This window comes from Oncorhynchus mykiss, chromosome 2 (assembly GCF_013265735.2).
Source record: "Oncorhynchus mykiss isolate Arlee chromosome 2, USDA_OmykA_1.1, whole genome shotgun sequence".
In the NCBI taxonomy this organism is placed as follows: Eukaryota; Metazoa; Chordata; class Actinopteri; order Salmoniformes; family Salmonidae; genus Oncorhynchus; species Oncorhynchus mykiss.
In genome coordinates, this window is record NC_048566.1 from 17,817,309 (window position 1) to 17,844,808 (window position 27,500).

A 27,500-nucleotide genomic window follows, 5' to 3' on the forward strand; every position below is an offset into this window, starting at 1 on the left:
CAGGTGGGGTTAGGTTGGAGCAGCGTTGTGGTTGAACCATGGTGGAACGGTTCCCAAAGCTCTGTCTGCACTGAAGCTGTCTCTGCTGTACTCCCAAACCACAAGACACACTGCACTCTGACCATGAGCTGGCCTCGAAGCTACACATACACACACAGAGACACACAGAGACACACACACACACACACACACACACACACACACACACACACACACACACACACACACACACACACACACACACACACACACACACACACACACACACACACACACACACACACAGAGAAACACACAGAGAGACACACACAGAGAGACACACACAGAGAGACACAGAGACACACACACACACAGACACACACAAAGATAAACACACAGAGAGACACACACAGAGACACACATACACACACAGAGACACACACAGAGAGACACACACACAGAGATACACACAGAGACACACATACACACACAGACAAACACAGACACACAGAGACACACACACAGAGAGACACACACAGACACACACAGAGACACAGAGACACACAGAGACGCACACACAGACACACACAGAGAGACACACACAGAGACACAGAGACACATAGAGACACACAGAGACACACACACACATACAGAGAGAAACACACAGACACACACAGAGAGAAACACACAGAGAGACACACACAGAGAGAAACACACAGAGAGACACACACAGTCACACAGAGACACACACAGAGAAACACACACAGAGACACACACAGAGGAGAGAGAGATGAGGAGAGGGTTAATACATATGTACAATATACACTATGATTATTGCTTATGGCTGTTCATAGATCCACACACTCACAATGCTGGGCAGGGGTGTGTGTTGCAGAGCTCCTCCTCAGGGGAGGGTCTTGCTGCTGAGTCACACTTCCTGTCTGGGACTTCCTCGTCAGTATGGCGGTTAATACACAGGATCGCCCTGTACTGGGACCCTGAAACACATCATCACCATCACCATCAGTACCCTGTACTGGGACCCTGAAACACATCATCCTCATCACCACCATCACCATCACCATTAGTACCCTGTACTGGGACCCTGAAACACATCATCAACACATCATCCTCATCACCACCCTGTAATGCAGGGTTCCTCGACTGGGGGCCAAATTTGGCCTGTGGCTGATTTTATGAGTCCACCCCCCATTTTATTTTATTGTTGGACATAAAGACTGTAAAAACACCAGAAAAACAGCTCCAAGTGATTTCAATTTTTGAAATCTGTTCCAAATGATTCCTACGCATAATAGAGAGATACTGTATATGTGATTGTATACAAATATAAGCAAGGTTAGAAATGTTTATGTTTTAGTCAAATATTATATCTGTTGGGCTTCTTAAGGTCGATTATGTTCTGGCCCCCTGTCCATCCGCTCAAGAAAATATCGTCCCGCAGCTGAATCTAGTTGATGATACCTGCTGTACTGGGAGCCTGGTAGGAAAGTTATAGGATGAATCTAGTTGATGATACCTGCTGTACTGGGAGCCTGGTAGGAAAGTTATAGGATGAATCTAGTTGATGATACCTGCTGTACTGGGAGCCTGGTAGGAAAGTTATAGGATGAATCTAGTTGATGATACCTGCTGTACTGGGAGCCTGGTAGGAAAGTTATAGGATGAATCTAGTTGATGATACCTGCTGTACTGGGAGCCTGGTAGGAAAGTTATAGGATGAATCTAGTTGATGATACCTGCTGTACTGGGAGCCTGGTAGGAAAGTTATAGGATGAATCTAGTTGATGATACCTGCTGTACTGGGAGCCTGGTAGGAAAGTTATAGGATGAATCTAGTTGATGATACCTGCTGTACTGGGAGCCTGGTAGGAAAGTTATAGGATGAATCTAGTTGATGATACCTGCTGTACTGGGAGCCTGGTAGGAAAGTTATAGGATGAATCTAGTTGATGATACCTGCTGTACTGGGAGCCTGGTAGGAAAGTTATAGGATGGATCTAGTTGATGATACCTGCTGTACTGGGAGCCTGGTAGGAAAGTTATAGGATGAATCTAGTTGATGATACCTGCTGTACTGGGAGCCTGGTAGGAAAGTTATAGGATGGATCTAGTTGATGATACCTGCTGTACTGGGAGCCTGGTAGGAAAGTTATAGGATGAATCTAGTTGATGATACCTGCTGTACTGGGAGCCTGGTAGGAAAGTTATAGGATGAATCTAGTTGATGATACCTGCTGTACTGGGAGCCTGGTAGGAAAGTTATAGGATGAATCTAGTTGATGATACCTGCTGTACTGGGAGCCTGGTAGGAAAGTTATAGGATGAATCTAGTTGATGATACCTGCTGTACTGGGAGCCTGGTAGGAAAGTTATAGGATGAATCTAGTTGATGATACCTGCTGTACTGGGAGCCTGGTAGGAAAGTTATAGGATGAATCTAGTTGATGATACCTGCTGTACTGGGAGCCTGGTAGGAAAGTTATAGGATGAATCTAGTTGATGATACCTGCTGTACTGGGCGCCTGGTAGGAAAGTTATAGGATGAATCTAGTTGATGATACCTGCTGTACTGGGAGCCTGGTAGGAAAGTTATAGGATGAATCTAGTTGATGATACCTGCTGTACTGGGAGCCTGGTAGGAAAGTTATAGGATTAATCTAGTTGATGATACCTGCTGTACTGGGAGCCTGGTAGGAAAGTTATAGGATGAATCTAGTTGATGATACCTGCTGTACTGGGAGCCTGGTAGGAAAGTTATAGGATGAATCTAGTTGATGATACCTGCTGTACTGGGAGCCTGGTAGGAAAGTTATAGGATGGATCTAGTTGATGATACCTGCTGTACTGGGAGCCTGGTAGGAAAGTTATAGGATGAATCTAGTTGATGATACCTGCTGTACTGGGAGCCTGGTAGGAAAGTTATAGGATGAATCTAGTTGATGATACCTGCTGTACTGGGAGCCTGGTAGGAAAGTTATAGGATGAATCTAGTTGATGATACCTGCTGTACTGGGAGCCTGGTAGGAAAGTTATAGGATGGATCTAGTTGATGATACCTGCTGTACTGGGAGCCTGGTAGGAAAGTTATAGGATGAATCTAGTTGATGATACCTGCTGTACTGGGAGCCTGGTAGGAAAGTTATAGGATGAATCTAGTTGATGATACCTGCTGTACTGGGAGCCTGGTAGGAAAGTTATAGGATGAATCTAGTTGATGATACCTGCTGTACTGGGAGCCTGGTAGGAAAGTTATAGGATGAATCTAGTTGATGATACCTGCTGTACTGGGAGCCTGGTAGGAAAGTTATAGGATGAATCTAGTTGATGATACCTGCTGTACTGGGAGCCTGGTAGGAAAGTTATAGGATGGATCTAGTTGATGATACCTGCTGTACTGGGATATAGGATGGCGTTCGAGCTGATCACTTTTGTCAAGTCATTGACGAGGTCACCGCCTTTCAAAGTGTGTTGTCTTACTGGGATAAAAATGGTCAGACTTGATGCCTACATGTCAACTACATGACCTCTACAATCAATATATGTAATCAAAGGTCATGAAGTTTTGACTGCAGTGACTTCAATCTTCTGCAGTTGCTCCTCACCAGCAGCAGCCTTCAGTCATCTCCTGCATTGTGGGAGGCTCTATCGTCAACCAATCATTAGAGGGCTTTTGTTTGACCCACGCGAACGGGACCAAAGACGTGACTGAAACGGGAAGCAACTTTGCCGCATTCAATCTGTGCAATCTGGTTTCCGAGCCGGTCACGGGTGTACCTCAGCCACGCTCAAGGTACTAAACGATATCATAACCGCCATCGATAAAAGACAGTACTGTGCAGCCGTCTTCATAGACCTTGCCAAGGCTTTCGACTCTGTCAATCACCGTATTCTTATCGGCAGACTCAGTAGCCTCGGTTTTTCGGATGACTGCCTTGCCTGGTTCACCAATTACTTTGCAGACAGAGTTCAGTGTGTCAAATCGGAGGGCATGCTGTCCGGTCCTCTGGCAGTCTCTATGGGGGTGCCACAGGGTTCAATTCTCGGGCCGACTCTTTTCTCTGTATATATCAATGATGTTTCTCATGCTGCGGGCGATTCCCTGATCCACCTCTACGCAGACGACACCATTCTATATACTTCCGGCCCGTCCTTGGACACTGTGCTATCTAACCTCCAAACGAGCTTCAATGCCATACAGCACTCCTTCCGTGGCCTCCAACTGCTCTTAAACGCTAGTAAAACCAAATGCATGCTTTTCAACCGTTCGCTGCCTGCACCCGCACGCCTGACCAGCATCACCACCCTGGATGGTTCCGACCTTGAATATGTGGACATCTATAAGTACCTAGGTGTCTGGCTAGACTCTAAACTCTCCTTCCAGACCCATATCAAACATCTCCAATCGAAAATCAAATCAAGAGTCGGCTTTCTATTCCGCAACAAAGCCTCCTTCACTCACGCCGCCAAACTTACCCTAGTAAAACTGACTATTCTACCGATCCTCGACTTCGGCGACGTCATCTACAAAATTGCTTCCAACACTCTACTCAGCAAACTGGATGCAGTTTATCACAGTGCCATCCGTTTTGTCACTAAAGCACCTTATACCACCCACCACTGCGACTTGTATGCTCTAGTCGGCTGGCCCTCGCTACATATTCGTCGCCAGACCCACTGGCTCCAGGTCATCTACAAGTCCATGCTAGGTAAAGCTCCGCCTTATCTCAGTTCACTGGTTACGATGGCAACACCCATCCGTAGCACGCGCTCCAGCAGGTGTATCTCACTGATCATCCCTAAAGCCAACACCTCATTTGGCCGCCTTTCGTTCCAGTTCTCTGCTGCCTGTGACTGGAACGAATTGCAAAAATCGCTGAAGTTGGAGACTTTTATCTCCCTCACCAACTTCAAACATCTGCTATCTGAGCAGCTAACCGATCGCTGCAGCTGTACATAGTCTATTGGTAAATACCCCACCCATTTTCACCTACCTCATCCCCATACTGTTTTTATTTATTTATTTTTATTTTTCTGCTCTTTTGCACACCAATATCTCTACCTGTACATGACCATCTGATCATTTATCACTCCAGTGTTAATCTGCATAATTGTAATTATTTGCCTACCTCATGCCTTTTGCACACAATGTATATATAGACTCCCCTTTTTTTCTACTGTGTTATTGACTTGTTAATTGTTTACTCCATGTGTAACTCTGTGTTGTCTGTTCACACTGCTATGCCTTATCTTGGCCAGGTCGCAGTTGCAAATGAGAACTTGTTCTCAACTAGCCTACCTGGTTAAATAAAGGTGAAATAAAATAAATAAAAAAAAAGATGATCTATTATATTGACAAGATAGTCGAGTGACCACTCTAACAATGGAAATACTGTCCTTAATGATTTGAAGGCAGGCGAGATCAGGTGGGACCATTATAGCCAATGAGAGGGCAGATATGCGTGTGAACAACAGCCACTAATGTGCATCCACTTATATTAGTACATTTGTAACAGCTTAAACATTACGAAACTTCTATTCTATTAAATAAGCCTCACTTAATTCGACAATCTCTCATAGACCTCGATACAAAAAAGAGCTCATCTCACGTGGACAGATTTTGGGTAGAGTAAATTCGATCGCTTCGCCCAGTCCTCTCTGCAGGGATTCATATGTATACAGTGGATATGTTCAAATGAATGTGATATTTGAGTCTCTCTCTCCCCAATTGATAGTACAATTTACACACATATATTTAGAGTTTGTGATTGTGTGATATGGGAATCGACATGACAAAGAAAAGCTTTTCTAAACAATGAACCCTGCCGTGTTTCACCGAGGCTTGCTGTTCCCCTTTCTGCTGTAGCAGACACACCTCCCTCGACCTCACTTCTCCACTTTCAGCTACAGTCGGCTGCTTTAGTCTACCACTCAAACGCACCCATAAACTGTCTCATTCTAACTGTTTCAGTTCAACGGTGTTCCCCTTTCTGCTGTAGCAGACACACCTCCCTCGACCTCACTTCTCCACTTTCAGCTACAGTCGGCTGCTTTAGTCTACCACTCAAACGCACCCATAAACTGTCTCATTCTAACTGTTTCAGTTCAACAGTGTTCCACTTCCCTTGAATAACCACAAGAGGGAGATGTAACACAGCAAGTATGATGAAGTTGTTGCCATTAGACACTGATCTAAGGCCAGTTTTGTGTTTTCCCTCCTTATGGTAAAGGTCAGGATTTGGGAGCATTTTGCTGAACCTAGAACTGTATCAGCAGAAATATTCTACACACAGCAAACTATGATTATAGGCACACACATGCACGTGCACGCCCTAACACACACACATATACACATACATACACACAGTCCAAGTATTTTTTTTTACTCTGACCTTTGCCACAGGAAGCAGTACACTCAGTGAGCCCGCCCCTCCTCCATACGAAGGGTGACTGGGTGTCGAGGGGCAGGTCGGTACGAGGTGGGATTCGAGCATTCCGATTGGGTACTGAGCCTCGGGGGCGGGAGCTCTCAGCTGTCCATCTGTCTGAGGAAGAAGAGGAGGAGGAGGAAGAGGATGAAGAGGAGATGGGGGGAGGAGGGATAGGGTCTTCTACTGTTACAATGAGAGAACCTGAGAGCGAGAGAGAGAGAGAGACAGACAGAGAGAGAGAGAGAGAGAGACAGAGAGAGAGAGAGATGTAGAGAGAGATGTAGAGAGAGAGAGAGAGAAATGGAAGGAACGGAACAAATAAAAACAGAGAGTGAATCACTTGTTCGAGCTGATGATGTAAAAATGATGTTATTTTTAGTTTCAGACACACCTCACTTCTCTCACCCCTTTCCCTAACCCTTCTCTCCCTCTAGCCAAACTTTTCTCCCCCTCACCCCTGGCCTTCAATTCCCTCCCCCTGCTGCCCTAACCCTTCTCTCCCTCTAGCCAAACTTTTCTCCCCCTCACCCCTGGCCTTCAAATCCCTCCCCCTGCTGCCCTAACCCTTCTCTCCCTCTAGCCAAACTTTTCTCCCCCTCACCCCTGGCCTTCAATTCCCTCCCCCTGCTTCTCTAACCCTTCTCTCCCTCTAGCCAAACTTTTCTCCCCCTCACCCCTGGCCTTCAATTCCCTCCCCCTGCTTCTCTAACCCTTCTTCACTCACCACTGGCCACACATCTAAAGTACACTATTTATTTTACCTTTATTTAACTAGGCAAGTCAGTAAAGAACAAATTCTTATTTTCAATGACGGTCTAGGAACAGTGGGTTAACTGCCTTGTTCAGGGGACAGAACAACAGATTTTTACCTTGTCAGCTCTGGGATTCAATCTTGCGACCGTCTGGTTACTAATCCAACACTCTAACCACTAGGCTACCCGCTGCCCCCTAATCCAACACTCTAACCACTAGGCTACCTGCTGCCCCCTAATCCAACACTCTAACCACTAGGCTACCTGCTGCCCCCTAATCCAACACTCTAACCACTAGGCTACCCGCTGCCCCCTAATCCAACACTCTAACCACTAGGCTACCTGCTGCCCCCTAATCCAACACTCTAACCACTAGGCTACCCGCTGCCCCCTAATCCAACACTCTAACCACTAGGCTACCTGCTGCCCCCTAATCCGACACTCTAACCACTAGGCTACCTGCTGCCCCCTAATCCAACACTCTAACCACTAGGCTACCTGCTGCCCCCTAATCCAAACACTAACCACTAGGCTACCTGCTGCACCCTAATCCAACACTCTAACCACTAGGCTACCCGCTGCCCCCTAATCCAACACTCTAACCACTAGGCTACCTGCTGCCCCCTAATCCAACACTCTAACCACTAGGCTACCTGCTGCCCCCTAATCCAACACTCTAACCACTAGGCTACCTGCTGCCCCCTAATCCAACACTCTAACCACTAGGCTACCTGCTGCCCCCTAATCCAACACTCTAACCACTAGGCTACCTGCTGCCCCACTACTCAGACTCACTGTCTACAGTCTGGCTTGGATTAGTTCTAATTACTGTCAATTACATCTAGACAGGTGATATATGGGGCGGCAGGGTAGCCTAGTGGTTCGAGCGTTGGACTAGTAACACTCTAACCACTAGGCTAGTTGCAAGTTCAAATCCCCGAGCTGACAAGGTACAAATCTGTCGTTCTGCCCCTGAACAAGGCAGTAAACCCACTAAATACTAGGCCGTCATTGAAAATAAGAATTTGTTCTTAACTGACTTGCCTAGTTAAAGAAAGATAAAATATAATTCCTTAACATTAGACACATAATACATCTTTATTCTTAAAGGACAGTAACAGAGAACAGAGCGTGACATCATCCCATGCTACTTCCTGGTCCTATTCCCTGATGATCTACTTCCTGGTCCTATTCCCTGACGATCTACTTCCGGGTCCTGATTCGCTGATGATCTACTTCCTGATCCTATTTCCTGATGATCTGACCTGTCACTATCAGGTCAGATCATCAGCTTTGTTCTGAACACCACTGGAAAATAACAGGGGGAAGAGGAATGTCAAGCTCACTAGTGTCTCTCAGGGGTGCCCTCGGTCGTTCCCGCTCTACTTCTCTCTCTCTAGGCCTCTCTCTTTCTCTCTCTCGCGGCCTCTCCCTCTCTTCCACTTTCTTTTCTGTTGGGATGTAGAATTCATAGTCGATCCCTGGATTCTGCCTATGGAAGATGATCTGGAGAACGACAGAGAGAGAGAGAGAGAGAGAGGGAGAGAGAAGGTGTAAGAGGGAGAGAGAAAAAGGTGAGAGGGATAGAGAAACAGAGGTTGTCGAAATTTAACTGCATTACATGGGTCTGTGATGGCAACGTTTAGTCTTCTATTTTCTGATCTTTATAACCGCTATTTTTCATATTTTTTCATATATTTTTAAAAAATAGAACTAATCTGTTGTTTTAAATACAGGTGAAACCATAGAGATGAAGCTGGTCTGTTTCCAGGGAGATGTTGTTCTAACTTTTTCCCTCAGAGCCCCCTCTCTCCCACAGCTAGGGAGACCTCAGAGGTATGCTGCATCTCTTTAATCAAATCTTAGCCTGGGTCTGGTGTTGGTGTTATTAAATCTGGGCCTGGGCCTGGTGTTGGTGTTATTAAATCTGGGCCTGGGCCTGGTGTTGGTGTTATTAAATCTGGGCCTGGGCCTGGTGTTGGTGTTATTAAATCTGGGCCTGGGCCTGGTGTTGGTGTTATTAAATCTGGGCCTGGGCCTGGTGTTGGTGTTATTAAATCTGGGCCTGGGCGTGGTGTTGGTGTTATTAAATCTTAGCCTGGGCCTGGTGTTGGTGTTATTAAATCTGGGCCTGGTGTTGGTGTTCTTAAATATTAGCCTGGGCCTCGTGTTGGTGTTATTAAATCTGGGCCTGGTGTTGGTGTTATTAAATATTAGCCTGGGCCTCATGTTGGTGTTATTAAATCTGGGCCTGGTGTTGGTGTTATTAAATCTTAGCCTGGGCCTGGTGTTGGTGTTATTAAATCTGGGCCTGGTGTTGGTGTTATTAAATATTTGTCACGCCCTGACCATAGTTTACTTTGTATTTTCTATGTTTTGATTGGTCAGGGTGTGATCTGAGTGGGCATTCTGTTACATGTCTAGTTTGTCTAGTTCTATGTTCGGCCTGATATGGTTCTCAATCAGAGGCAGGTGTTCGTCATTGTCTCTGATTGGGAACCATATTTAGGTAGCCTGGGTTTCACTGTGTGTTTGTGGGTGATTGTTCCTGTCTATGTGTTTTTCACCAGATAGGCTGTTTTAGGTTTTCGTTACGTTCATCACGTTCTTTATTTTGTAGTGTTTGCATTGATTCGTGTTTTACGTTTGTTCATTAAAACATGGATCGCAATCTACACGCTGCATTTTGGTCCGACTCTCCTTCTCACGAAGAAAACCGTTACAGAATCACCCACCACAAAAGGACCAAGCAGCGTGTCAACAGGCAGGAGCAGCGCGAGGAGATGCGCAATAAGGATTTCTGGACATGGGAGGAAATCCTCGACGGGAGAGGACCCTGGGCTAAACCAGGGGAGTGTAGCCGCACTAAGGTGCAGCGGGAGAAGAAACAACAGGAACAGCCCAAGGAGGAGTACAGTATGGAGTATACTTCTTGGGAGGAGATCGACAGGTGGGCGGCCGACCCAGGGAGAGTGCCGGAGCCCGCCTGGGATTCGCTGGAGCAATGCGAGGAGGGTTACCGTAGAATGGAGGCGGTGAAAGCAGAGAGGCGCTGGTATGAGAAGGCAGCACGGCGACGCGGATGGAAGCCTGAGAGGCAGCCCCAAAAATTTCTTGGGGGGGGGCTAACAGGGAGTATGGCTATGCCAGGTAGGAGACCTGGGCAGACTCCCTGTGCTTACCGGGGGGCTAGAGAGACCGGACAGACACCGTGTTATGCAGTGGTGCGCACGGTGTCTCCAGTGCGGGTGCATAGCCCGGTGCGGTATATTCCAGCTCCGCGTGTCTGCCGGGCTAGATTGAGCGTCGAGCCTAATGCCATGAAGCCGGCTCTACGCAGCTGGTCCCCAGTGCGTCTCCTTGGGCCGGCTTACATGGCACCAGCCTTGCGCTCGGTGTCTCCGGTTCGCCTGCATAGCCCAGTGCGGGCTATTCCACCTCGCCGCACTGGCAGGGCGACCGTGAGCATTCAACCAGGTAAGGTTGGGCAGGCTCGGTGCTCAAGAGCTCCAGTGCGCCTGCACGGTCCGGTTTTTCCAGTACCACCTCCACACCCCAGCCCTCCGGTAGCAGCTCCCCGCACCAGGCTTCCTGTGCGTGTCCTCGGCCCAGTACCACCAGTGCCAGCACCACGCATCAGGCCTACAGTGCGCCTCGCCTGTCCAGCGCTGTCGGAGCCCTCCTCTCCAGCGTTGTCGGAGTCTCCCGCCTGTTTAGCGCTGTTAGAGCCTTCCTTCTCTACAGCGCTGCCGGAGTCTCCCGCCTGTTCAGAACTGCCAGTTTGCAAAGAGCTGCCAGTTAGCATAGAGCTGCCAGTTAGCATAGAGCTGCCAGTTAGCAAGGAGCTGCCAGTCTGCAAGGAGCTGCCAGTCTGCAAGGAGCTGCCAGTCTGCAAGGAGCTGCCAGTCTGCATAGAGCTGCCAGTCTGCATGGAGCTGCCAGTCTGCAGGATGCCGCCAGAGCTGCCTGTCTGCAGGATGCCGCCAAAGCTGCCAGTCTGCAAGGAGCCGCCAGAGCTGCCAGTCTGCAAGGAGCCGCCAGAGCTGCCAGTTAGCATGGAGCAGCCAGGGCCGCCAGTCAGCATGGAGCAGCCAGGGCCGCCAGTCAGCATGGAGCAGCCAGGGCCGCCAGTCAGCATGGAGCAGCCAGGGCCGCCAGTCAGCATGGAGCAGCCAGGGCCGCCAGTCAGCATGGAGCAGCCAGTCTGCATGGAGCAGCCAGTCAGCATGGAGCAGCCAGAGCAGCCAGTCAGCATGGAGCAGCCAGAGCTGCCAGTCAGCATGGAGCAGCCAGTCAGCATGGAGCAGCCAGAGCTGCCAGTCAGCATGGAGCAGCCAGTCAGCATGGAGCAGCCAGAGCTACCAGTCATCATGGAGCAGCCAGAGCAGTCTGCCAGCATGGAGCAGCCAGAGCTGTCAGTCAGCATGGAGCAGCCAGAGCAGCCAGTCTGTGTCGACCAGACTCTTCCAGATCTGCCAGTCGTCCAGACTCTTCCAGATCTGCCAGTCGTCCAGACTCTTCCAGATCTGCCAGTCGTCCAGACTCTTCCAGATCTGCCAGTCGTCCAGACTCTTCCAGATCTGCCAGTCGACCAGACTCTTCCAGATCTGCCAGTCGACCAGACTCTTCCAGATCTGCCAGTCGACCAGACTCTTCCAGATCTGCCAGTCGACCAGACTCTTCCAGATCTGCCAGTCGACCAGACTCTTCCAGATCTGCCAGTCGTCCAGACTCTCCCAGATCTGCCAGTCGACCAGATTCTCCCAGATCCGCCAGTCGACCAGATTCTCCCAGATCCGCCAGTCGACCAGATTCTCCCAGATCCGCCAGTCGACCAGATTCTCCCAGATCCGCCAGTCGACCAGATTCTCCCAGATCCGCCAGTCGACCAGATTCTCCCAGATCCGCCAGTCGACCAGATTCTCCCAGATCCGCCAGTCGACCAGATTCTTCCAGATCTGCTAGTCGACCAGGATCTGCTGAAACCGCCAGCCAGCCAGGTTCTGGTAGTTTCTACTACCTGCCTGGGCTTCCTCTCAGTGCTGAGCTTCTTCTCAGTGCTGAGCTTCCTCTCAGTGCTGAGCTACCCATCTGTCCCGAGTTACCTCTGTCCCGAGCTGTCCCTCTGTCCCATGTTATCATTGTGGTGGGTAACCTATTTAGGGACGTTTAGGAGGGGGATTAAAACTGTCATGGAGTGGGGTCCACGTCCAGCGCCAGAGCCGCCACCGCGGACAGATGCCCACCCAGACCCTCCCCTATAGGTTCAGGTTTTGCGGCCGGAGTCCGCACCTTGGGGGGGGGGTACTGTCACGCCCTGACCATAGTTTACTTTGTATTTTCTATGTTTTGATTGGTCAGGGTGTGATCTGAGTGGGCATTCTGTTACATGTCTAGTTTGTCTAGTTCTATGTTCGGCCTGATATGGTTCTCAATCAGAGGCAGGTGTTCGTCATTGTCTCTGATTGGGAACCATATTTAGGTAGCCTGGGTTTCACTGTGTGTTTGTGGGTGATTGTTCCTGTCTATGTGTTTTTCACCAGATAGGCTGTTTTAGGTTTTCGTTACGTTCATCACGTTCTTTATTTTGTAGTGTTTGCATTGATTCGTGTTTTACGTTTGTTCATTAAAACATGGATCGCAATCTACACGCTGCATTTTGGTCCGACTCTCCTTCTCACGAAGAAAACCGTTACAATATTAGCCTGGGCCTCGTGTTGGTGTTATTAAATCTGGGCCTGGTGTTGGTGTTATTAAATATTAGCCTGGGCCTCGTGTTGGTGTTATTAAATCTGGGCCTGGTGTTGGTGTTATTAAATCTTAGCCTGGGCCTGGTGTTGGTGTTATTAAATCTGGGCCTGGTGTTGGTGTTATTAAATATTAGCCTGGGCCTCGTGTTGGTGTTATTAAATCTGGGCCTGGTGTTGGTGTTATTAAATCTGGGCCTGGTGTTGGTGTTATTAAATCTGGGCCTCGTGTTGGTGTTATTAAATCTGGGCCTGGTGTTGGTGTTATTAAATATTATCCTGGGCCTGGTGTTGGTGTTATTAAATATTATCCTGGGCATGGTGTTGGTGTTATTAAATCTGGGCCTGGTGTTGGTGTTATTAAATATTATCCTGGGCCTGGTGTTGGTGTTATTAAATATTATCCTGGGCCTGGTGTTGGTGTTATTAAATCTGGGCCTGGTGTTGGTGTTATTAAATATTATCCTGGGCCTGGTGTTGGTGTTATTAAATATTATCCTGGGCCTGGTGTTGGTGTTATTAAATCTTAGCATGGACCTGGTGTTGGTGTTATTAAATCTTAGCCTGGGCCTGGTGTTGGTGTTATTAAATATTAGCCTGGGCCTGGTGTTGGTGTTATTAAATCTTAGCCTGGGCCTGGTGTTGGTGTTATTAAATCTTAGCCTGGGCCTGGTGTTGGTGTTATTAAATATTAGCCTGGGCCTGGTGTTGGTGTTATTAAATCTTAGCCTGGGCCTGGTGTTGGTGTTATTAAATCTTAGCCTGGGCGTGGTGTTGGTGTTATTACATCTTAGCCTGTACCTGGTGTTGGTGTTATTAAATATTATCCTGGGCCTGGTGTTGGTGTTATTAAATTTTAGCCTGGGCCTGGTGTTGGTGATATTAAATCTCAGCCTGGGCCTGGTGTTGGTGTTATTACATCTTAGCCTGGGCCTGGTGTTGGTGTTATTAAATTTTAGCCTGGGCCTGGTGTTTGTGTTATTAAATATTAGCCTGTACCTGGTGTTGGTGTTATTAAATCTTAGCCTGGGCCTGGTGTTGGTGTTATTAAATCTTAGCCTGGGCCTGGTGTTGGTGTTATTAAATATTATCCTGGGCCTGGTGTTGGTGTTATTAAATCTCAGCCTGGGCCTGGTGTTGGTGTTATTAAATCTTAGCCTGGGCCTGGTGTTGGTGTTATTACATCTTAGCCTGGGCCTGATGTTGGTGTTATTAAATCTCAGCCTGTACCTGGTGTTGGTGTTATTAAATCTTAGCCTGGGCCAGATGTTGGTGTTATTAAATCTTAGCCTGGGCCTGATGTTGGTGTTATTAAATCTTAGCAAGGGGCCTGATGTTGGTGTTATTAAATCTTAGCCTGGGCCTGGTGTTGGTGTTATTAAATATTATCCTGGGCCTGGTGTTGGTGTTATTAAATATTATCCTGGGCCTGCTGTTGGTGTTATTAAATCTCAGCCTGGGCCTGGTGTTGGTGTTATTAAATCTTAGCCTGGGCCTGGTGTTGGTGTTATTACATCTTAGCCTGGGCCTGATGTTGGTGTTATTAAATCTCAGCCTGTACCTGGTGTTGGTGTTATTAAATCTTAGCCTGGGCCTGATGTTGGTGTTATTAAATCTTAGCCTGGGCCTGATGTTGGTGTTATTAAATCTTAGCCTGGGCCTGATGTTGGTGTTATTAAATCTTAGCCTGGGCCTGGTGTAAATGGTAATAAATCTTACACTGCATCTGATGTTGGTGGTATTAAATCTTAGCATTGGCCTGATGTTGGTGTTATTAGGTCTGACTATCTTAGCAGGCTCAGCCCAAGGCTCAATCTAGCTGTGTTTAACCCAGGATAATGCTGGATTCACATGCCCTGTCTTCAGGGTGATCTATATAGACTACAGGACAACATAACCTAGGGTCTTCATGGTGATCTATATAGACTACAGGACAACATAACCTAGGGTCTTCATGGTGATCTTTATAAACTACAGGACAACATAACCCTGTCTTCATGGTGTTCTATATAAACTACAGAACAACATAACCCTGTCTTCATGGTGATCTATATAAACTACAGAACAACACAACCCTGTCTTCATGGTGATCTATATAAACTACAGAACAACTACAGAACAACATAACCCTGTATTCATGGTGATCTATATAAACTACAGAACAACTACAGGACAACATAACCCTGTCTTCATGGTGATCTATATAAACTACAGGACAACTACAGGACAACATAACCCTGTCATCATGGTGATCTATATAAACTACAGGACAACATAACCCTGTCTTCATGGTGATCAATATAAACTACAGGACAACATAACCCTGTCTTCATGGTGATTTATATAAACTACAGAACAACACAACCCTGTCTTCATGGTGAACTATATAAACTACAGAACAACTACAGAACAACATAACCCTGTCTTCATGGTGATCTATATGAACTACAGAACAACTACAGAACAACATAACCCTGTCTTCATGGTGATCTATATAAACTACAGAACAACTACAGGACAACATAACCCTATCTTCATGGTGATCTATATAAACTACAGGACAACATAACCCTGTCTTCATGGTGATCTATATAAACTACAGAACAACTACAGGACAACATAACCCTGTCATCATGGTGATCTATATAAACTACAGGAAAACATAACCCTGTCTTCATGGTGATCTATATAAACTACAGGACAACATAACCCTGTCTTCATGGTGATCTATATAAACTACAGAACAACTACAGGACAACATAACCCTGTTTTCATGGTGATCTATATAAACTACAGGACAACATAACCCTGTCTTCATGGTGATCTATATAAACTACAGGACAACATAACCCTGTCTTCATGGTGATCTATATAAACTACAGAACAACATAACCCTGTCTTCATGGTGATATATATAAACTACAGAACAACTACAGAACAACATAACCCTGTATTCATGGTGATCTATATAAACTACAGAACAACTACAGAACAACATAACCCTGTATTCATGGTGATCTATATAAACTACAGAACAACTACAGAACAACATAACCCTGTCTTCATGGTGATCTATATAAACTACAGAACAACTACAGAACAACATAACCCTGTATTCATGGTGATCTATATAAACTACAGAACAACATAACCCTGTCTTCATGGTGATCTATATAAACTACAGAACAACTACAGAACAACATAACCCTGTATTCATGGTGATCTATATAAACTACAGAACAAATACAGAACAAGATAACCCTGTATTCATGGTGATCTATATAAACTCCAGAACAACTTCAGGACAACATAACCCTGTCTTCATGGTGATCTATATAAACTACAGAACAACTACAGAACAACATAACCCTGTATTCATGGTGATCTATATAAACTACAGAAAAACTACAGAACAACATAACCCTGTCTTCATGGTGATCTATATAAACTACAGGACAACTACAGGACAACATAACCCTGTCATCATGGTGATCTATATAAACTACAGGACAACATAACCCTGTCTTCATGGTGATCTATATAAACTACAGGACAACATAACCCTGTCTTCATGGTGATTTATATAAACTACAGAACAACACAACCCTGTCTTCATGGTGAACTATATAAACTACAGAACAACTACAGAACAACATAACCCTGTCTTCATGGTGATCTATATAAACTACAGAACAACTACAGAACAACATAACCCTGTCTTCATGGTGATCTATATAAACTACAGGACAACGTAACCCTGTCTTCATGGTGATCTATATAAACTACAGAACAACTACAGGACAACATAACCCTGTCTTCATGGTGATCTATATAAACTACAAAACAACTACAGAACAACATAACCCTGTATTCATGGTGATCTATATAAACTACAGAACAACTACAGGACAACATAACCCTGTCTTCATGGTGATCTATATAAACTACAGGACAACATAACCCTGTCTTCATGGTGATCTATATAAACTACAGAACAACTACAGGACAACATAACCCTGTCATCATGGTGATCTATATAAACTACAGGAAAACATAACCCTGTCTTCATGGTGATCTATATAAACTACAGGACAACATAACCCTGTCTTCATGGTGATCTATATAAACTACAGAACAACATAACCCTGTCTTCATGGTGATCTATATAAAGTACAGAAACACTACAGAACAACATAACCCTGTATTCATGGTTATCTATATAAACTACAGAACAACATAACCCTGTCTTCATGGTGATCTATATAAACTACAGAACAACTACAGAACAACATAACCCTGTATTCATGGTGATCTATATAAACTACAGAACAACTACAGAACAACATAACCCTGTATTCATGGTGATCTATATAAACTACAGAACAACTACAGGACAACATAACCCTGTCTTCATGGTGATCTATATAAACTACAGAATAACTAGAGAACAACATAACCCTGTATTCATGGTGATCTATATAAACTACAGAACAACAAAAGAACAACATAACCCTGTATTCATGGTGATCTATTTAAACTACAGAACAACTACAGGACAACATAACCCTGTCTTCATGGTGATCTATATAAACTACAGGACAACATAACCTTGTCTTCATGGTGATCTATATAAACTACAGGACAACATAACCCTGTCTTCATGGTGATCTATATAAACTACAGAACAACTACAGGACAACATAACCCTGTCATCATGGTGATCTATATAAACTACAGGAAAACATAACCCTGTCTTCATGGTGATCTATATAAATTACAGGACAACATAACCCTGTCTTCATGGTGATCAATATAAACTACAGGACAACATAGCCCTGTCTTCATGGTGATCTAAATAAACTACAGGACAACATAACCCTGTATTCATGATGATCTATATAAACTACAGAACAACTACAGAACAACATAACCCTGTATTCATGGTGATCTATATAAACTACAGAACAACTACAGGACAACATAACCCTGTCTTCATGGTGATCTATATAAACTACAGGACAACATAACCCTGTCTTCATGGTGATTTATATAAACTACAGAACAACTACAGAACAACATAACCCTGTATTCATGGTGATCTATATAAACTACAGAACAACATAACCCTGTCTTCATGGTGATCTATATAAACTACAGAACAACTACAGAACAACATAACCCTGTATTCATGGTGATCTATATAAACTACAGAACAACTACAGAACAACATAACCCTGTATTCATGGTGATCTATATAAACTACAGAAGAACTACAGGACAACATAACCCTGTCTTCATGGTGATCTATATAAACTACAGAACAACTACAGAACAACATAACCCTGTATTCATGGTGATCTATATAAACTACAGAACAACTACAGAATAACATAACCCTGTATTCATGGTGATCTATATAAACTACAGGACAACATAACTCTGTCTTCATGGTGATCTATATAAACTACAGGACAACATAACCCTGTCTTCATGGTGATCTATATAAACTACAGGACAACATAACTCTGTCTTCATGGTGATCTATATAAACTACAGAACAACATAACCCTGTCTTCATGGTGATCTATATAAACTACAGAACAACATAACCCTGTCTTCATGGTGATCTATATAAACTACAGGACAACATAACCCTGTCTTCATGGTGATCTATATAAACTACAGAACAACATAACCCTGTCTTCATGGTGATCTATATAAACTACAGAACAACATAACCCTGTCTCCATGGTGAGCTCGATAAAATACAGAACAACATAACCCTGTCTTCATGGTGATCTATATAGACTACAGGACAACATAACCTAGGGTCTTCATGGTGATCTATATAAACTACAGGACAACATAACCCTGTCTTCATGGTGATCTATATAAATTACAGGACAACATAACCCTGTCTTCATGGTGATCTACATAAACTACAGAACAACATAACCCTGTCTTCATGGTGATCTATATAAACTACAGAACAACATAACCCTGTCTTCATGGTGATCTATATAGACTACAGGACCACATAACCTAGGGTCTTCATGGTGATCTATATAAACTACAGGACAACATAACCCTGTCTTCATGGTGATCTATATAAACTACAGGACAACATAACCCTGTCTTCATGGTGATCTATATAAACTACAGGACAACATAACCCTGTCTTCATGGTGATCTATATAAACTACAGGACAACATAACCCTGTCATCATGGTGATCTATATAAACTACAGGACAACATAACCCTGTCTTCATGGTGATCTATATAAACTACAGAACAACATAACCTAGGGTCTTCATGGTGATCTATATAAACTACAGGACAACATAACCTAGGGTCTTCGTGGTGATGTATATAAACTACAGAGCAACATAACCCTGTCTTCATTGTGATCTATATAAACTACAGGAAAACATAACCTAGGGTCTTCGTGGTGATGTATATAAACTACAGAGCAACATAACCCTGTCTTCATTGTGATCTATTTAACTACAGGACAACATAACCCTGTCTTCATGGTGATCTATATAAACTACAGAACAACATAACCCAGGGTCTTCGTGGTGATCTATATAAACAACAGAACAACTACAGAACAACAGAACCCTGTCTTCATGGTGATCTATATAAACTACAGGACAACATAACCCTGTCTTCATGGTGATCTATATAAACTACAAGACAACATAACCCTGTCTTCATGGTGATCTATATAAACTACAGGACAACATAGCCCTGTCTTCATGGTGATCTATATAAACTACAGGACAACATAGACCTGTCTTCATGGTGATCTATATAAACTACAGGACAACATAGCCCTGTCTTCATGGTGATCTATATAAACTACAGGACAACATAGCCCTGTCTTCATGGTGATCTATATAAACTACAGGACAACATAGCCCTGTCTTCATGGTGATCTATATAAACTACAGAACAACGAACAACATAACCCTGTCTTCATGGTGATCTATATAAACTACAGAACAACATAACCCTGTCTTCATGGTGATCTATATAAACTACAGGACAACATAACCCTGTCTTCATGGTGATCTATATAGACTACAGGACAACATAACCCTGTCATCATGGTGATCTATATAAACTACAGGACAACATAACCCTGTCTTCATGGTGATCTATATAAACTACAGGACAACATAACCCTGTCATCATGGTGATCTATATAAACTACAGAACAAAAAAACCCTGTCTTCATGGTGATCTATATAAACTACAGAACAACATAACCCTGTCTTCATGGTGATCTATATAGACTACAGGACCACATAACCTAGGGTCTTCATGGTGATCTATATAAACTACAGGACAACATAACCCTGTCATCATGGTGATCTATATAAACTACAGGACAACATAACCCTGTCTTCATGGTGATCTATATAAACTACAGAACAACATAACCTAGGGTCTTCGTGGTGATGTATATAAACTACAGAGCAACATAACCCTGTCTTCACTGTGATCTATATAAACTACAGGACAACATAACCCTGTCTTCATGGTGATCTATATAAACTACAGGACAACATAACCCTGTCTTCATGGTGATCTATATAAACTACAGGACAACATAACCCTGTCATCATGGTGATCTATATAAACTACAGGACAACATAACCCTGTCTTCATGGTGATCTATATAAACTACAGAACAACATAACCTAGGGTCTTCATGGTGATCTATATAAACTACAGGACAACATAACCTAGGGTCTTCGTGGTGATGTATATAAACTACAGAGCAACATAACCCTGTCTTCATTGTGATCTATATAAACTACAGGAAAACATAACCTAGGGTCTTCGTGGTGATGTATATAAACTACAGAGCAACATAACCCTGTCTTCATTGTGATCTATTTAACTACAGGACAACATAACCCTGTCTTCATGGTGATCTATATAAACTACAGGACAACATAACCCTGTCTTCATGGTGATCTATATAAACTACAAGACAACATAACCCTGTCTTCATGGTGATCTATATAAACTACAGGACAACATAGCCCTGTCTTCATGGTGATCTATATAAACTACAGGACAACATAGACCTGTCTTCATGGTGATCTATATAAACTACAGGACAACATAGCCCTGTCTTCATGGTGATCTATATAAACTACAGGACAACATAGCCCTGTCTTCATGGTGATCTATATAAACTACAGGACAACATAGCCCTGTCTTCATGGTGATCTATATAAACTACAGAACAACGAACAACATAACCCTGTCTTCATGGTGATCTATATAAACTACAGAACAACATAACCCTGTCTTCATGGTGATCTATATAAACTACAGGACAACATAACCCTGTCTTCATGGTGATCTATATAGACTACAGGACAACATAACCCTGTCATCATGGTGATCTATATAAACTACAGGACAACATAACCCTGTCTTCATGGTGATCTATATAAACTACAGGACAACATAACCCTGTCATCATGGTGATCTATATAAACTACAGAACAAAAAAACCCTGTCTTCATGGTGATCTATATAAACTACAGAACAACATAACCCTGTCTTCATGGTGATCTATATAGACTACAGGACCACATAACCTAGGGTCTTCATGGTGATCTATATAAACTACAGGACAACATAACCCTGTCATCATGGTGATCTATATAAACTACAGGACAACATAACCCTGTCTTCATGGTGATCTATATAAACTACAGAACAACATAACCTAGGGTCTTCGTGGTGATGTATATAAACTACAGAGCAACATAACCCTGTCTTCACTGTGATCTATATAAACTACAGGACAACATAACCCTGTCTTCATGGTGATCTATATAAACTACAGGACAACATAACCCTGTCTTCATGGTGATCTATATAGACTACAGGACAACATAACCCTGTCATCATGGTGATCTATATAAACTACAGGACAACATAACCCTGTCTTCATGGTGATCTATATAAACTACAGGACAACATAACCCTGTCTTCATGGTGATCTATATAAACTACAGGACAACATAACTCTGTCTTCGTGGTGATCTACATAAACTACAGAACAAAAAAACCCTGTCTTCATGGTGATCTATATAAACTACAGACAACATAACCCTGTCTTCATGGTGATCTATATAGACTACAGGACCACATAACCTAGGGTCTTCATGGTGATCTATATAAACTACAGGACAACATAACCCTGTCTTCATGGTGATCTATATAAACTACAGGACAACATAACCCTGTCATCATGGTGATCTATATAAACTACAGGACAACATAACCCTGTCTTCATGGTGATCTATATAAACTACAGAACAACATAACCTAGGGTCTTCGTGGTGATGTATATAAACTACAGAGCAACATAACCCTGTCTTCACTGTGATCTATATAAACTACAGGACAACATAACCCTGTCTTCATGGTGATCTATATAAACTACAGAACAACATAACCTAGGGTCTTCGTGGTGATGTATATAAACTACAGAGCAACATAACCCTGTCTTCACTGTGATCTATATAAACTACAGGACAACATAACCCTGTCTTCATGGTGATCTATATAAACTACAGGACAACATAACCCTGTCTTCATGGTGATCTATATAGACTACAGGACAACATAACCCTGTCATCATGGTGATCTATATAAACTACAGGACAACATAACCCTGTCTTCATGGTGATCTATATAAACTACAGGACAACATAACCCTGTCATCATGGTGATCTATATAAACTACAGGACAACATAACCCTGTCTTCATGGTGATCTATATAAACTACAGAACAACATAACCCTGTCTTCATGGTGATCTATATAAACTACAGGACAACATAACTCTGTCTTCGTGGTGATCTACATAAACTACAGAACAAAAAAACCCTGTCTTCATGGTGATCTATATAAACTACAGAACAACATAACCCTGTCTTCATGGTGATCTATATAGACTACAGGACCACATAACCTAGGGTCTTCATGGTGATCTATATAAACTACAGGACAACATAACCCTGTCTTCATGGTGATCTATATAAACTACAGAACAACATAACCTAGGGTCTTCGTGGTGATGTATATAAACTACAGAGCAACATAACCCTGTCTTCACTGTGATCTATATAAACTACAGGACAACATAACCCTGTCTTCATGGTGATCTATATAAACTAAAGAACAACATAACCTAGGGTCTTCGTGGTGATCTATATAAACGACAGAACAACTACAGAACAACAGAACCCTGTCTTCATGGTGATCTATATAAACTACAGGACAACATAACCCTGTCTTCATGGTGATCTATATAAACTACAGGACAACATAACCCTGTCTTCATGGTGATCTATATTAACTACAGGACAACATAGCCCTGTCTTCATGGTGATCTATATAAACTACAGGACAACATAGCCCTGTCTTCATGGTGATCTATATAAACTACAGAACAACGAACAACATAAACCCTGTCTTCATGGTGATCTATATAAACTACAGAACAACATAACCCTGTCTCCATGGTGAGCTCGATAAAATACAGAACAACATAACCCTGTCTTCATGGTGATCTATATAGACTACAGGACAACATAACCTAGGGTCTTCATGGTGATCTATATAAACTACAGGACAACATAACCCTGTCTTCATGGTGATCTATATAAATTACAGGACAACATAACCCTGTCTTCATGGTGATCTATATAAACTACAGGACAACATAACCCTGTCTTCATGGTGATCTACATAAACTACAGAACAACATAACCCTGTCTTCAGGGTGATCTATATAGACTACAGGACAACATAACCTAGGGTCTTCATGGTGATCTATATAAATTACAGGACAACATAACCTAGGGTCTTCATGGTGATCTATATAAACTACAGGACAACATAACCCTGTCTTCAGGGTGATCTATATAGACTACAGGACAACATAACCCTGTCTTCAGGGTGATCTATATAGACTACAGGACAACATAACCTAGGGTCTTCATGGTGATCTATATAAACTACAGAACAACATAACCCTGTCTTCAGGGTGATCTATATAGACTACAGGACAACATAACCTAGGGTCTTCATGGTGATCTATATAAACTACAGGACAACATAACCCTGTCTTCATGGTGATCTATATAAACTACAGGACAACATAACCCTGTCTTCATGGTGATCTATATAAACTACAGGACAACATAACACTGTCATCATGGTGATCTATATAAACTACAGAGCAACATAACCCTGTCTTCATGGTGATCTATATAAACTACAGGACAACATAACCCTGTCTTCATGGTGATCTATATAAACTACAGAACAACATAACCTAGGGTCTTCGTGGTGATCTATATAAACTACAGAACAACATAACCTAGGGTCTTTGTGGTGATGTATATAAACTACAGAGCAACATAACCCTGTCTTCATTGTGATCTATATAAACTACAGGACAACATAACCCTGTCTTCATGGTGATCTATATAAAACTACAGAACAACATAACCTAGGGTCTTCGTGGTGATCTATATAAACTACAGAACAACTACAGAACAACATAACCCTGTCTTCATGGTGATCTATATAGACTACAGGACAACATAACCTAGGGTCTTCATGGTGATCTATATAAACTACAGGACAACATAACCCTGTCTTCATGGTGATTTATATAAATTACAGGACAACATAACCCTGTCTTCATGGTGATCTATATAAACTACAGGACAACATAACCCTGTCTTCATGGTGATCTACATAAACTACAGAACAACATAACCCTGTCTTCATGGTGATCTATATAAACTACAGGACCACATAACCCTGTCTACATGGTGATCTATATAAACTACAGGACAACATAACCCTGTCTTCATGGTGATCTATATAAACTACAGGACAACATAACCCTGTCTTTATGGTGATCTATATAAACTACAGGACAACATAACCCTGTCATCATGGTGATCTATATAAACTACAGGACAACATAACCCTGTCTTCATGGTGATCTATATAAACTACAGAACAACATAACCTAGGGTCTTCATGGTGATCTATATAGACTACAGAGCAACATAACCCTGTCTTCATTGTGATCTATATAAACTACAGAACAACATAACCTAGGGTCTTCGTGGTGATGTATATAAACTACAGAGCAACATAACCCTGTCTTCATGGTGATCTATATAAACTACAGAACAACATAACCTAGGGTCTTTGTGGTGATCAATATAAACGACAGAACAACTACAGAACAACAGAACCCTGTCTTCATGGTGAGCTATATAAACTACAGGACAACATAACCCTGTATTCATGGTGATCAATATAAACTACAGGACAACATAGCCCTGTCTTCATGGTGATCTATATAAACTACAGGACAACATAGCCATGTCTTCATGGTTATCTATATAAACTACAGGACAACATAGCCCTGTCTTCATGGTGATCTATATAAACTACAGGACAACATAGCCCTGTCTTCATGGTGATCTATATAAACTACAGGACAACATAGCCATGTCTTCATGGTTATCTATATAAAATACAGAACAACATAACCCTGTCTTCATGGTGATCTATATAGACTACAGGACAACATAACCTAGGGTCTTCGTGGTGATCTATATAAACGACAGAACAACTACAGAACAACATAACCCTGTCTTCATGGTGATCTATATAGACTACAGGACAACATAACCTAGGGTCTTCGTGGTGATCTATATAAACGACAGAACAACTACAGGACAACATAGCCCTGTCTTCATGGTGATCTATATAAACTACAGGACAACATAACCCTGTCTTCATGGTGATCTATATAAAACTACAGAACAACATAACCTAGGTTCTTCGTGGTGATCTATATAAACTACAGAACAACTACAGAACAACATAACCCTGTCTTCATGGTGATCTATATAGACTACAGGACAACATAACCTAGGGTCTTCATGGTGATCTATATAAACTACAGGACAACATAACCCTGTCTTCATGGTGATTTATATAAATTACAGGACAACATAACCCTGTCTTCATGGTGATCTATATAAACTACAGGACAACATAACCCTGTCTTCATGGTGATCTACATAAACTACAGAACAACATAACCCTGTCTTCATGGTGATCTATATAAACTACAGGACAACATAACCCTGTCTTCATGGTGATCTACATAAACTACAGAACAACATAACCCTGTCTTCATGGTGATCTATATAAACTACAGGACAACATAACCCTGTCTTCATGGTGATCTACATAAACTACAGAACAACAGAACCCTGTCTTCATGGTGATCTATATAAACTACAGGACAACATAACCCTGTCTTCATGGTGATCTACATAAGCTACAGAACAACAGAACCCTGTCTTCATGGTGATCTATATAAACTACAGGACAACATAACCCTGTCTTCATGGTGATCTATATAAACTACAGGACAACATAACCCTGTCTTCAAGGTGATCTACATAAACTACAGGACAACATAACCCTGTCTTCATGGTGATCTACATAAACTACAGAACAACATAACCCTGTCTTCATGGTGATCTATATAAACTACAGGACAACATAACCCTGTCTTCATGGTGATCTATATAGACTACAGGACAACATAACCTAGGGTCTTCGTGGTGATGTGTATAAACTACAGAGCAACATAACCCTGTCTTCATTGTGATCTATATAAACTACAGGACAACATAACCTAGGGTCTTCATGGTGATCTATATAAACTACAGAACAACTACAGAACAACATAACCCTGTCTTCATGGTGATCGATATAAACTACAGGACAACATAACCCTGTCTTCATGGTGATCTATGTAAACTACAAGACAACATAACCCTGTCTTCATGGTGATCTATATAAACTACAGGACAACATAACCCTGTCTTCATGGTGATCTATATAAACTACAGAACAACTACAGAACAACATAACCCTGTCTTCATGGTGATCTATATAAACTACAGGACAACATAGTCCTGTCTTCATGGTGATCTATATAAACTACAGAACAACATAAACCTGTCTTCATGGTGATCTATATAAACTACAGGACAACATAACCCTGTCTTCATGGTGATCTATATAAACTACAGGACAACATAACCCTGTCTTCATGGTGATCTATATAAACTACAGGACAACATAGCCCTGTCTTCATGGTGATCAATATAAACTACAGGACAACATAACCCTGTCTTCATGGTGATCTATATAAACTACAGGAAAACATAACCTAGGGTCTTCATGGTGATCTATATAAACTACAGGAAAACATAACCTAGGGTCTTCATGGTGATCTATATAAACTACAGGACAACATAACCCAGGGCCATTGAGACATCTATATGTAACACAGGAGCAGAGAGATATATCTTCTGATTTAATCAACAAAAATGTGTGTGTGTTTATGTGTGTGTGTGTGTGTGTGTGTGTGTGTGTGTGTGTGTGTGTGTGTGTGTGTGTGTGTGTGTGTGTGTGCGTGTGTGTA

General features: G+C 42.8%; 1 protein-coding gene across 2 annotated transcripts in view; it reads right to left on the reverse strand.

Moving 5' to 3' along the window:
* Positions 1-27,500, reverse strand: part of LOC118938160 (ADAMTS-like protein 4) — a 109,809-nt gene that overhangs the window by 7,333 nt on the left and 74,976 nt on the right. For both annotated transcript variants that reach the window (XM_036939944.1, XM_036939936.1), the window contains exons 9-12: positions 8,527-8,686; positions 6,390-6,629; positions 848-977; positions 1-140 (exon numbers count right to left, since the gene is read on the reverse strand). The exon at positions 1-140 is cut by the window's left edge and continues 65 nt beyond it. In XM_036939944.1, the coding sequence (XP_036795839.1) occupies positions 1-140; positions 848-977; positions 6,390-6,629; positions 8,527-8,686 (670 nt within the window). The remainder of the gene's footprint in view (positions 141-847; positions 978-6,389; positions 6,630-8,526; positions 8,687-27,500) is intronic.